Source organism: Panthera onca, chromosome C1 (genome assembly GCF_046562875.1).
Source record: "Panthera onca isolate mPanOnc1 chromosome C1, mPanOnc1 haplotype 2, whole genome shotgun sequence".
Lineage (NCBI taxonomy): Eukaryota > Metazoa > Chordata > Mammalia > Carnivora > Felidae > Panthera > Panthera onca.
In genome coordinates, this window is record NC_138346.1 from 33,460,380 (window position 1) to 33,473,971 (window position 13,592).

The window sequence follows — 13,592 nt, forward strand, 5'->3', positions numbered from 1 at the left end:
TCTTTCAGAGAAACTTAATGACATTTTTCTTCAAACAAATACCTGTCATACACACAAATTTATAGCTCCATTCATTACTAAACATAAAGTGTAACACAGTGAAGTGTACACAGTGAAATCTTTCTAAAGCAAAGATTTGGACAGCTTTCCATATAAAACTGAAAGAGACTGTTCTTCCCCAAACAGAGCACTGTCTATTGCACAGAGTCCCATTCACCAATTGCTGGCCCAGAAGACTCAGAAATACCAAAATCCAAGCAGCTAAAAATTGTATATTGACTGTTCTCTGTATCTGAAGTTAAGAGAGACATGGGATGAGGCTCTGTTTATTACTTTTCATTATACAGTTGGGAAATAATTTTCAAAAAACTTTTTCAAAAAGAGACCCCACCCTCCACCAAAACAACTCAGCAAGGCATTGTCCTGGATGTAATGAAAATTTGATAAACAGAAACCTTGGTCTCTACCTCTATGAAGTTTCCATTTTTATGACAGAATCATCACTGATGCATAATAATACATAGTGGTTAACAACTGTTGAGATCTTACTATGTACTAGACTGTGTTCTAACTCATTTAATTCTTTTAAATTTTAAGGAGGCTCTATGCTTAATGTGGGGCTTGAACTCATGACCCAGTAATCAAGAGTTGTATGCTCCACTAGACTGAGTCAGCCAGGAGCCCCTAATTCATTTAATTCTTATTTGAAGTAAGTGGGAATTATCATCCCCACTTTTCATATGCAGGAAAAGAGACCGAGAGGAGAAATTAGGGTACACATCTAGTAAGTGGCAAAGCTAAGGTCAAAGCCCAGGCTGCATAGCTCCACAGTTCATACATTATCGTATGTTGAATGCCTCTAAACTATGCTGATAGAACACAGCCAGTTCCTAGTGAATAAATGGGTTCTATTATAAAAGTTGTAAGTTGATTTTTTTTTGAGAAAAATCTTTGTAAGTTCTAAACAAAGTATAAATAATGATTAGTAAGTCATTTACACAAGTAAAGATTTAGAAGTAAATTAATATAATGAAATAGGGGAAGGGAAAAATAAGAAAAATAGCTGAGAATTTAAAGAGGTTGACTACAAACAGGATTCTGAGGTCCTGAATAACGATTTGGTCATAGATGGTTGTTCTAAAAGTAAGTAAAGCAATACTGAATGTCCCAGAGTAAGTAAAAAAATAGAGAAGAGAAGATTAAGGAAATAAACTGTATAGAAACAGAAAAATTAAGTCACCACTGGGGAGTTAGTTTAAGGTCTTTAAACAAATATTGAAAAAGGATTTGACAATTTAGATGAAATGGACAAATTCCTTCAAAGACAAGACATAAACAACAGATGACTTGAATGGCTTCTGTATCTATAAATACGTAGTTAAAAAATTTCCCATTGAAGTAAAAGCAAAAATGAACTATTGGGACCTCATGAAGATAAAAAGCTTCTGCATTGCCAAGGAAACAATCAACAAAACTAAAAGGCAACCAACGGAATGGGAAAATATATTTGCAAATGTCATAGGATAAAGGGCTAGTATCCAAAATCTATAAAGAGCTCACCAAACTCCACACCCAAAAAACAAATAATCCAGGGAAGAAATGGGCAGAAAACATGAATAGACACTTCTCTAAAGAAGACATCCAGATGGCCAACAGGCACATGAAAAGATGCTCAATGTTGCTCCTCATCAGGGAAATACAAATCAAAACCACACTCAGATATCACCTCACGCCAGTCAGAGTGGCTAAAATGAACAAATCAGGAGACTATAGATGCTGGCGAGGATGTGGAGAAACAGGAACCCTCTTGCACTGTTGGTGGGAATGCAAACTGGTGCAGCCGCTCTGGAAAACAGTGTGGAGATTCCTGGAAAAATTAAAAATAGATCTACCCTATGACCCAGCAATAGCACTGCTAGGAATTTATCCAAGGGATACAGGAGTGCTGATACATAGGGGCACTTGTACCCCAATGTTTATAGCAGCACTCTCAACAATAGCCAAATTATGGAAAGAGCCTAAATGTCCATCAACTGATGAATGGAAAGAATTGTGGTTTATATACACAATGGAATACTACGTGGCAATGAGAAAGAATGAAATATGGCCCTCTGTAGCAATGTGGATGGAACTGGAGAGTGTTATGCTAAGTGAAATGAGTCATAAAGAGAAAGACAGATACCATATGTTTTCACTCTTATGTGGATCCTGAGAAACTTAAGAGAAGACCATGGGGAGGGAAAGGAAAAAAAAAAAGAGGTTAGAGAGGGAGGGAGCCAAAACATAAGAGATTCTTAAAAACTGAGAACTGAGGGTTGATGAGGGGTGGGAGGGAGGGGAGGGTGGGTGATGGGTATTGAGGAGGGCACCTGTTGGAATGAGCACTGGGTGTTGTATGGAAACCAATTTGACAATAAATTTCATATTTAAAATAAAATAAAATAAAATAAAATAAAATAAAATAAAATAAAATAAAATAAAATAAAATAAAATAAATAAAAATTTCCCATAAAGAAAACTCCAGGCCCAGATGGTTTCATTAAGTCTACCGAACATTCAGGAAGGAGTTAATGGCAATTCTACCCAGGTCTTCCAGAAAATCAAAGAGGGAAGAATATTTCCCAACTTATAAGGGCATCAGTGAAAATAGCAGAGGAAGGAGACCAGGGAAAATTCTTCCCTGGAAGTACCAAAAATCCTGGTAAAAACTGTCAGAATTGGGGTGCCTTGGTGGCTCAGTCAGTTAAGCATCTGACTCTTGGTTTTGGCTCAGGTCATGATCTCGCAATTTGTGAGTTTGAGCCCCACATTGCGCTCTGTGCTGGCAGTGCCGAGCCTGCTTGGGTTCTTTCTCTTTCTTTCTCTCTCTCTCTCTCTCTCTCTCTCTCCCTCCCTCCCTCCCTTCCCCTCCCCAGCATGTGCATGTGCTCTCTCACTCTCTCTCTCAAAATAAATAAACATTAAAACCCCCCACAACTTAAGAAAAAAAACTGTCAGAATCAACCTTATTGAAGCTCTGAAAGTTGCTCAAATGTTTATAGCAACCAAGTAAAATATGAAGATGGTAGCCTGTGTTCCCCATGTGGGTATCTGGTCCCAGAGGGAGGAAAGTAATATTGTTTCCAAGATATTATGTTGTCTGTTTTGACAGGTCTATGAATTCCTTGAAGAACCCATGAGAGTGGCCTGTCTTTATTCTGCCTAAATCAGAACTCTCTCAGGAAAGAGAAGTAGATATGACTAAATGGAGAACATTCCTTGAAATCACTGAAAGTCAAATGAACAAGTGTTAAAATACAACAAGTGGGATAAAATACAACAATTGAGCCACAAAACAGAAATGCTGAAAGTGAGGGGGGAAAAGCTGGGGTGTTTGAGACTTTGGGGGAATGAGGGTTTTGAAAAGCTCCTGCATATACTGGGAAACCTAGAAAAGTCATGCATATATCCAGGATGGGATGCATGCTCAGAGAAGACCATAAGCTTTCATAACTGGCTGTCTTTAGGCTCAGCACTAGCAGAAAGTGAAGGCTAAAGCAGAATTGTAAAAGGTCTGGATAAATGTTAAAGGAGGGCCTCAACACAAGGTCAATCTGCAAAGACCCAAAGAGTCTTTTCTTTTCTTTTTTCTTTTTTTCTTTTCTTTTCTTTTTGCCCATCAGGATGTTAAAAATGTCCAGTCTTAAATAAAAAATTACAAAGCAGGCCAAAACAAAAACAAAAACAAAAACAAAAACAAAAACAAAAACAAAAAACCAAGAAAGTATGGCCTATTCACAGGAAAAAAGAAATTAAAGAAACTGTCCCTGAGGATACAAAGATACTGGGGTTACTAGACAAAGAGTTGAAATATGCTGAGGAACAGAAACAAAAAAGAAATGAAGAAAAATAAACACAGCCTAAAAGATTTGTGAGACACCATCAATTTTACCCAAATACACATAATGGAAGCCCCAGAAAGAGATGAAAGAAAAAGGGGCAGAAAGAATATTTGAAGGAATAATGGTCAAAAACATTTTAAATTTAATAATAATTTAATAATAATAATAAATTTAATAATAGAAATGAATCTACACATCCAAGAAACTCAATGAACTGTAAATAGGAAATACTTGAAAAGATTTATCCTGAGACACACTAGAATCAAACTATAAAAAGCCAAAGATAAAGAGAATCTTGACAGCAGCAAGAAAGAAGTGACTTGAAATACACAAGGGATCCTCAATAAAAGTTAATAGCCAATTTCTCATCAGAAATCATGAAAGCCAAAAGGCAGAGGAATGATATATTTAAAGTGCTGAAAGAAAATGAGTGTTAACCAAGAATTGGGTTACACAAGGATTTCTAAAATATGAAAACAAAAATATATCCATGAAAGAAAAAATTGATAAATTGGACTCCAGCATAATTAAAACCATCTGTTCCTATAAACTGTTAGGAGAATAACACAAACTATGGTCTGGGAAGAAATATTTTTAAATCATGTATCTGATAAGGGACTTGTATTCAGAACATATAAAGAACTTCAAAACTTAACAGTAAGAAAACAATCCAATTAAAAGTAGGCAAAAGACTTGAACAGACATGTCCTCAAAGAAGGATGGCAAAAGCAAGTGAAAAGATGCTAAATATTATTAGTCACCAGGGAAATGTAAATTAAAACCATAATGAGATACTACTACATAACTATTACAATATCTAAAATTAAGAAGAATGGCCATACCAAGTGTTGGTAAGGATGTGGAGGACTAGATAGAACTCTCATGTACTGCTGGTGTGAATATAAAATGGTACAGCCACTGTGGAAAACTGTTTGGCACTTTCTCAAAAGGTTACGCAGACATGTACTACATTCTATTCTTAGGTATTTACCCAAGAGACTGAAAGCATATGTCCATACAAAGACTTGTATATGAATGTTCATAGGAGGTTTACCTGTGCTAGCCAAAAACTGGAAATAATCCAAATATCCACCACCAAGTGAATGGGTAAACAAATTGTAGCATAACCATTCAAAGGAATGCTACTTAGTAATAAAAAGGAATAAACTAATGACACACATATCAACATGGATGAATCTGAAAATAATTATGCTATGTGAAAGAAGCCAGAAAACAACAGTACGAACATATTGTAAGATTCCACTTATATAAAATTCTAGAAAATGTATATAAATCACTAGTGACAGAAAGCAGATCAGTAGTTGCCTGGTGATTCATGGAAAATAGAGAGAGGCAGGAAGGAGACTTCGAAAGGGCACAAGAAAAATTTGGGGGCTAACTGACATGTTCATAATAAGGACTGTGGTGATGGTCTTGGGTATACACATATGTCAAAACTTAATGAATTATATATCTTTTTAAAAAAAATATTTACTTATTTTGGGAAGAGCACAAGTGGGAGAGGGGCAGAGAGAAGGGAACAGAGGATCCGAGGTGGGCTCTATGCTGACAGGCTGACAGCAGCGAGCCCAATGTGGGGGCTCAAATTCAAGAACTACGAGATCATGACCTGAGTCAAAGTCGGATGCTCAACCAACTGAACCACCCAGGTGCTCCAACAAATTATGTATCTTAATATGTGCAGTTTAATCTATATAAATGATCTCTGTTTAAATGTTAAAATTTGTTAAGGAGATAAAATAAGATTAGAGAAAAATATAGATATTCAGGCAAAATCAGATGAGTGCTTCAACAAGGGACTCTAACTACAAATATATAAATAATGATACCCAGCATTTGGGTAAATGAGATAAAGGGGTTATCATTATTAACAATGATGAAGAAAAACAAGCAGAAAAAGTAGGGAAAAAAAGAAAAGAAACTTTAAAATCTTTCCCACCTAATGACAGGGAAAACGGGAAGTGAGGGCTCATGGACGGGTCATGACATGAAATTAGCTTAGTGGGTTGGGAAACAACATTTAAAACAAACAACTAGACCACTCTCCCCAAACTGAATACTCTAGGCTAGAATAGAAAATACCAAAATATAGAGTATGTAGTAAGGTTAAGTATAATCCTAAAGGCACTAGATCATGAGGTGCATGTGTATTTCTTAATGTAGATTGTGTGAGAGGGAAAAAAGTATGGGAAATGCTAAATTCCAGATCATAGCAAAAGTTTGCTGATTTGTCAAGAAGAGAATAGTAAAAGCTGAAATAAGTATGAAAAGAAGAAGGGATAGTTTCTGGGACACATAGTATATGTTAGAAGACTGGATTTAATGGGTGGAGAAAGAAAAGATTAGAGGAAAAAAAACAACTGAGGAACTTTCAAACTTTTACGTGACAATACATTGAGATAAAACTGTTGAGAAAAAGAGGTTATACAGAAATAAGACTAAGGAATAAAGATAAGCCAGACAAATGATTTCAAAAGGGGAAAGAGAATAAGCCAGTATTCAAAAGAGATTAAGAAACAGAGGCTCAGAATTTGGAAAAGAATGAAAAATATGAAGAATGGTGGTGTGGTTAAACAAATTATAATCTGGACGTTTTATGTATGAGAAAAAAGCTATTTAAAAAATAAATTTTGCCTGTAATTTCTTATTATTCCAATTGAAACTGTGTGTATGTGTGATTGTTACAACAGTTCATTTTTACTATAAACTCTGAAAGTTCAGGGGAAAAAAATAAGTCATTCATGAATCCAATATTCAGAGATAACTATGGTTAACATTTTCATGTATTTCCCTCAGACTATTTTCTATACTTCCATTTTTTATAAGAAAACTATTCCCCTCCCCCCTTTTTAAACGCCTATTTATTTTTGAGAGAGAGTGTGAACACAAGCAGGGGAGAGGCAGAGAGAAGACGACACAGAATATGAAGCAAGCTCCAGGCTCTGAGCTGTCAGTGCAGAGCCTAACACGGGGCCCAAATCCATGAACTGTGAAATCATGATCTGAGCCAAAGTATGATACTTAACCAACTGAGCCACCCAGGCGTCCCCTTCCCCCTTTTATTGCCTGATCTATTTTAGGTCCCTGGCAGCTTTTAAAAACTAGTTTTTATACTCATTTATATTTGGAAATTTTGAGTTTTGTTATTATAAAATATTTTTAAATTTCAATGCAATTATGAAGCAAAAATATCTTTTTTTAGATATAGAGGTATCTTTCTCTTTTTATAAACTATGCATTTGTTATATTCCTCTCTAGTATTGGATTGTGTTTACAGAGAAGCAGTTATATTGACTATAGCACATTAGACTTAAATGGATTCACTGGAAGTAAACCAAGTATTACTTATTCCCTACTTCCCTACTCTAAATTGGAGGCAAAAAGTTTTCAGGTAAATATGAATACGATGCATATCCTGTAATGGCAAGGTTATTAAGAGATACTTGAAAATAATGAGTCAAATTTCTTTGGTGAAATAAAATATTAAGATGAAGTATTTTACTAGATAAAATTTCATACAGAAATTTTTCCTTAAGAGATGCTTTACTGTGAAGCTAGCATATCTAGTGAATCCTGGTACGGGATTCAGCCTCACCTCTGCCAAGGCCTTTTTAAAGATCTGTCCCAGTTCCCAAACAGGGACTGCCGTTTAGAGGCAATCTTGGGCATATGTTTTTGGCAATAGGTCTTCAATTGCCTTGAAGACGATGTCAATCTCATCTGAAGCGGAAGCCTTCCTTGACCAATGGACAAGATGACAAGTGGAGATGACCAATGGAGAAAATATTCAGTCTAACTCTGTATGGAAAAATATGACATCTCTAGCCTCTCTCTGACATGCCGCCATCCCATATAAGTGGGGATCAAGAATGAAAATACGCTAATCCTATGAAGACAACCTAAAATTAAAATGCAAAAATACATAGTAATATGATTTAAATTGCTTAATGAATTTTTCATTTTTGTTCTTTAACTATAGTCAAGAAAATTATTTGTACAAAGTATCAAAAATTCTGATTTACACCTTGAGAAATAATCGAATACCTATCACATTCTTTTTTTTAATGTTTGTTTTTGAGACAGAGAGGGAGAGAGAGAGAGAATGCACACACATGTGAGTGGGGAAGGGGCAGAGAGAGAGGGAGACAAAGGATCCTAAGTGGACTCTGCACTGATAGCTGTGAGCCCGATGCGGGGCTCGAACTCATGAACCGTGAGACCATGACCTGAACCGAAGCTGGATGCTCAACCAACTGAGCCACCAACATGCCCCACAAATTCCTGTCATAGTCTTAAAACAAGAACAGATTGCTATGGAAGAAGCAAACACTAAGAATTTCTAGAAATTATAAATATAAGAGTGGAAAGTAAAATTTTAATGAACAGATAACCAATAGTGTGGTGAAGGTGAAAAATGAAAGAGTGATTTAAAAGCTAAAGCTGAGTAAATCTTGAACAATGTAAAACAGAACAAAAAAAAAATGGAAAATACAAAAAACAAATTGAGACCTGGAGTGTCAAGTGAACCAATATTTTGAGAAGGAAGAAATGGAAGAGGAGAAATAATTTTTTATTTTTTTTATTTTTAAAGTTTACGTATTGATTTTGAGAGCGAATGACAGAGAGAAACAGCATGTTGGGGGTGGGGGGGTGGGGCAGAGAGAAAATCCCAAGCAGGTTCTACACTGTAAGCACAGAGCTCAAACCCATGAACCATGTGATCATGACCTGAACCTAAATCAAGAGTTGGATGCCTAACTGACTAAGCCACCCAGGCGCCCCAATTTTTTTTTAATGTTTATTTATTTTTGAGACAGAGAGAGACAGAGTATGAATGGAGGAGGGTCAGAGAGAGAGGGAGACACAGAATCTGAAACAGGCTCCAGGCTCTGAGCTGTCAGCACAGAGCCCGACGCGGGGCTTGAACTCACGGACCGTGGGATCATGACCTGAGCCGAAGTCGGACGCTTAACCGACTGAGCCACCCAGGTGCCCCTAAAAGCTAAAGCTGAATAAATCTTGAACAATGTAAAACAGAACAAAAAAAAAATGGAAAATACAAAAAACAAATTGAGAACTGGAGTGTCAAGTGAACCAATATTTTGAGAAGGAAGAAATGGAAGAGAAGAAATAATTTTTATTTTTTTTTTATTTTTAAAGTTTACGTATCGATTTTGAGAGCGAATGAGAGAGAGAGACAGAGCATGGGGGGGGGGGCGGGGCACGGGGCAGAGAGAAAATCCCAAGCAGGTTCTACACTGTAAGCACAGAGCTCAAACCCATGAACCATGTAATCATGACCTGAACCTAAATCAAGAGTTGGATGCCTAACTGACTAAGCCACCCAGGCGCCCCAATTTTTAATAATACAAGAAAATCCCTCTGAATTGAAGAAACTTCTGAGTTTTCAAACTGAAAACCTGTCTACTGCAAAGCAAAATGTGTGAAAAGATCCACACCTACATATGTCCAGGTTAAATTTGATAATTTCAACAATAAAGTAAAAGTGTAAAAGCTTATAGAGACAAGAAAACAAGGGCATAAAACAAAAAGACAAAAAATAATGAAATGAGATTAGATGACTCTGGAATTCTTAATATGTCTGAATGCTTGAGGACAATAGAGTAGTGATTTCACAGGAACCACTATGAGGAAAATGTGATTTTGATCTTGAAATCATTACCTGGCCAAATTATTATACAAACGTGAGGACAAGATAAAGACATTTTTGAGGGTGCAGGTATTCATACTACCCATGCTCATACTAACACATATCACTTAAAGAGGCTTCATCAAAGAAATAATGATTTACAAGAAAAAGAATGAGATTTTTTTTTTTAATGTTGCTTCTTGGTAGAATCTATAGAGAAGAAAGAAATTAAAAAGCGCCATATATATCAAAGAGAATCCAGTGGATGGTGACTTTTGAAACATTCTTTCTCAAGCAGCAGAGGCTTATATTAACTAACATAGGATTTTTACTTCCTTCTCTATGAGTCCAAGCACAATACTATATTGTACAGTGGATGTTTACATAATCATAATTCTACACTTTCTGATGTTTTTATTTTGAATTTTAGAGCAACCTGTAGACAAAACACAAATTATTTAATAATAGTTACAGCATTACAAAACTAGGAAAGAGCAAATGAGAGATAATAAGAAATAATAATAGATATGGTAGTTACAGTTATAATAGTAACCTCCAGAAGAAAAAGTTAGAAACAAAAACCAAAACCTCAGAACGCTGTTAACAGGAGTTACTTTTGAAGAGTGGTGCTAGGGATATGTAGTCTTTTCCTTTTCCACTTCCTTTTTTATGCCCTTCTATTTAATTTGATTTACCATGTATAGGTATAACTTTATAATTCTTTAAAAAATGTTTAAAATAAGAAATATAGGTACTACCATCAATAAAGGGTAATTCAATAATTAGGATATATCATACAATAGAATACTGACTAAATGGATAAAGAGATACATGACAGGTATTGACATGAAAAACTGTACATAAGCAAAAAATGATACTGGATAATGAAATGATCCTACTTATGTTAAAAATTATATGACAAAAAGAGAGACAGAGAATGTGTGTGCATGTGCGTGTAAATTTTGTAAGATATTTATAGTGCTGTAGCAACAATTTACTAAAATGGCAGAAGCCTTTGTAGATATTTTAGCATTTTAGACCACATTTGTTTTTTAAATATTTTATTTTTTTTAATGTTTATTTATTTTTGAGAGAGACAGAAAGACAGAGTGTGAGTGGGGGAGGGGCAGAGAGAGAGGGAGATAGAATCCGATGCAAGCTCCAGACTCCGAGCTGTCAGCACAGAGCCTGACGTGGGGCTCAAACTCATGAACTGTGAGATCATGACCTGAGCCTAGTTGGACGCTCAACCAACTGAGCCACCCAGGCACCCCTAAAGATTTTATATTAAGAAAAAAATTTTTTTTAATGTTTATTTATTTTGGAGAGAGAGAGTGAGACAGAGTGTGAGTGGGGGAGGGTCAGAGAGAGGGAGCCACAGAATCGGAAGCAGGCTCCAGGTTCTGAGCTGTCAGCACAGAGCCCGATGTGGGGCTCGAACTCATGGACTACGAGATCATGACCTGAGTTGAAGTCGGACGCCCAACGTACTGAGCCACCTAGGCTCCTGAGATTTTATTTTTAAATAATCTTTACACCCATCATGGGGCTTGGACTCACAACCCTGAGATCAAGAGCCACATGATCTACCAACTGAGCAAGCCAGGAAGGCCCTAGAATGCATTTTTTAATAAGCAGAATTTATTTTTATTTATTTATTTATTTATTTTTTTTAATTTATTTTTGGGACAGAGAGAGACAGAGCATGAACGGGGGAGGGGCAGAGAGAGAGGGAGACACAGAATCGGAAACAGGCTCTAGGCTCCGAGCCATCAGCCCAGAGCCCGACGCGGGGCTCGAACTCACGGACCGCGAGATCGTGACCTGGCTGAAGTCGGAGGCTTAACCGACTGCGCCACCCAGGCGCCCCAATAAGCAGAATTTAAAACATACCTTGGTTTCTTTTTTAGGTAGTTTAAATTTCTATTGAATATGTAAGTCTGCACTAATTAACATTTTTGGTACCACTCTCAAGAGAGTAAGATGGAATTTCAATAATGTTTAAAAATATTAATCTGTTAATTATTCCAGCTGTTATTCAATTTGGCAAGCTCAGACACAATTTAGTCTCTCTAGTATTTTTACTTGGAAAAAACTACATCTGAACCAAAAAGAGGACTTTTTTATATTGAAAATTTTGAAACTGTATAACATCATAAAAGTCAAGCAAGGATTTTTGGCATTAGACAACTCTAAAAACTATTAACATTAACAGTCTATTTTTGCTTCAAACAACATTAAAACATATTCAGTCATAAGTCCTCTTTTTAATAATTAAGTTTTTTTCTTACCAGGCTGTTTTCTTTCCAAGCTTCTGGGAATTTGGGTCTCTGTTTTTCCCTAGACACCAGAACTTGCATATCTTCAAAAGTGGGATGGTTTCCAACTTCTGTCTGAAAAGCCATCTGGTATTCTGGTACAGATTCACCTGTGTATTTTTTTAAAAAATGGATAAAGTAAAATTTTCAATTATTATAAAATGATGGAACAGGAGCAGAATTTCTGATACTAAGTAAGCAAAGAAATTATGTCACAATCTTTTTTATTTTTTTTTTAATCCTTTGGGCCTATTTGGAAATGCAAAAGAGATCCTTTTGTGGGTTTAATACAATATTAATTAATAAAGGTTTTAACTAAAATAGTCTTTGATAAATTAAATGTCTGTTGATAAATCAAGTGGTAGTTTCAATAATGGACATAGCTATTTTTAAATGGCTTCTAGAATTACTAAATTGGGGGGGATTATTACATACATAAGGTGCATTTAATACTTGAAAATGCCTGAATTCTTACCCCATACAGGGATTGAGGGTGGTGAATATAAGGAGAAAGCCCAGGATATAGTATAACACATGTCTGTAGAACCAAATGTAAGTGTCTAGGATGTATAGTCATCATGTCTTAATATGTCACTGGCTCTATTATAGTCCAGCCAGATTGTATCAAATGTCACAAAAATTTTTATGATAATGGCCATGACAGAAAACTCAATATACTGATTTTTTAAAAATCCCTAAGAAGTAATATCTATATCAAGGATTTTTAAGTATCATTAACTATTCTACCACTATTTAATAACCCTATTTATCACCCCTAAGCACAATCGGCTGCTCGTGATAAGAAGCTTTGATTTTTACAAAATGTGATCAAATTAAACTTAATAAACATACTGTGCCATACAGAAGACCGGTGGGACAAGGGTCAGAATACCAGTGGTCTAGTTAAAATCTTGACAAAGAACACAGGAGAGAGACTCTTCCTGTCTGCTGGCCCCAGCCCCCAACCCATTAGAGTGACAGGATAAATTAGAAGGAAGAACACCAGAATGCAGGATAAGGCACTTAAGCTCCAATCGTGTCTTCATCTCTACCCTGGAAAAGTCATTTAACTCTTCTGTGTTTTAGTTTTCCTGTCAGCAAAATGGCAATGTCTGTCTTCCTTATTTCACTCACATGGAAATAATACAAAAGTTATGATGACCAGATAGAAAATACTTTATAAAACATTTATTTACGTTTTATGTTTCAATTTTCAATTTGGATATTCAAAAACCTATAAACATTTTCCCTCCACCAATATTAAAAAAGATTACATTACAAAGATTAATTTTATAATTTATGCAACATAACCCAAAATTTTTGGAATGTTGCAGTATCTATACAAATGATATTTTGTAACTAAAGATTTAAGCAAATACTTATTGTTTTTTAAGTTTATTTATTTATTTTGAGAGAGAGAGAAAGTACAAGTGGGAGAGGGTCAGAAGCGGGGTGGGGGGAGGGGGGAGGGAGGGAGAGGGAAGGAAGGAGGGAGAGGGAGAGGGAGAGGGAGAGGGAGAGGGAGAGGGAGAGGGAGAGAGAGTCACAAGCAGGCTCCATACTGTCAGCACAGAGCCCAGTGCGGGACTCTAACTCATGAACCATGAGATCATGACCTGAGCTGAAATCAAGAGTCGGATGGTTAATTGCCACTCAGGCACCCCTAAGCAAATACTTACTGTTGACAATCACCATCAATATTGAACTTGAAAGACAAAACCA

At 36.1% G+C, this 13,592-nt stretch overlaps 1 protein-coding gene across 1 annotated transcript in view; it reads right to left on the minus strand.

Annotated features, from left to right (window-relative positions):
- The window catches only part of BMPR2 (bone morphogenetic protein receptor type 2), a 201,778-nt gene that overhangs the window by 17,025 nt on the left and 171,161 nt on the right, over positions 1-13,592 (minus strand). The window contains exon 10 of the mRNA XM_060622984.3: positions 11,844-11,980. Coding sequence (XP_060478967.1) covers positions 11,844-11,980 — 137 coding nt within the window. The remainder of the gene's footprint in view (positions 1-11,843; positions 11,981-13,592) is intronic.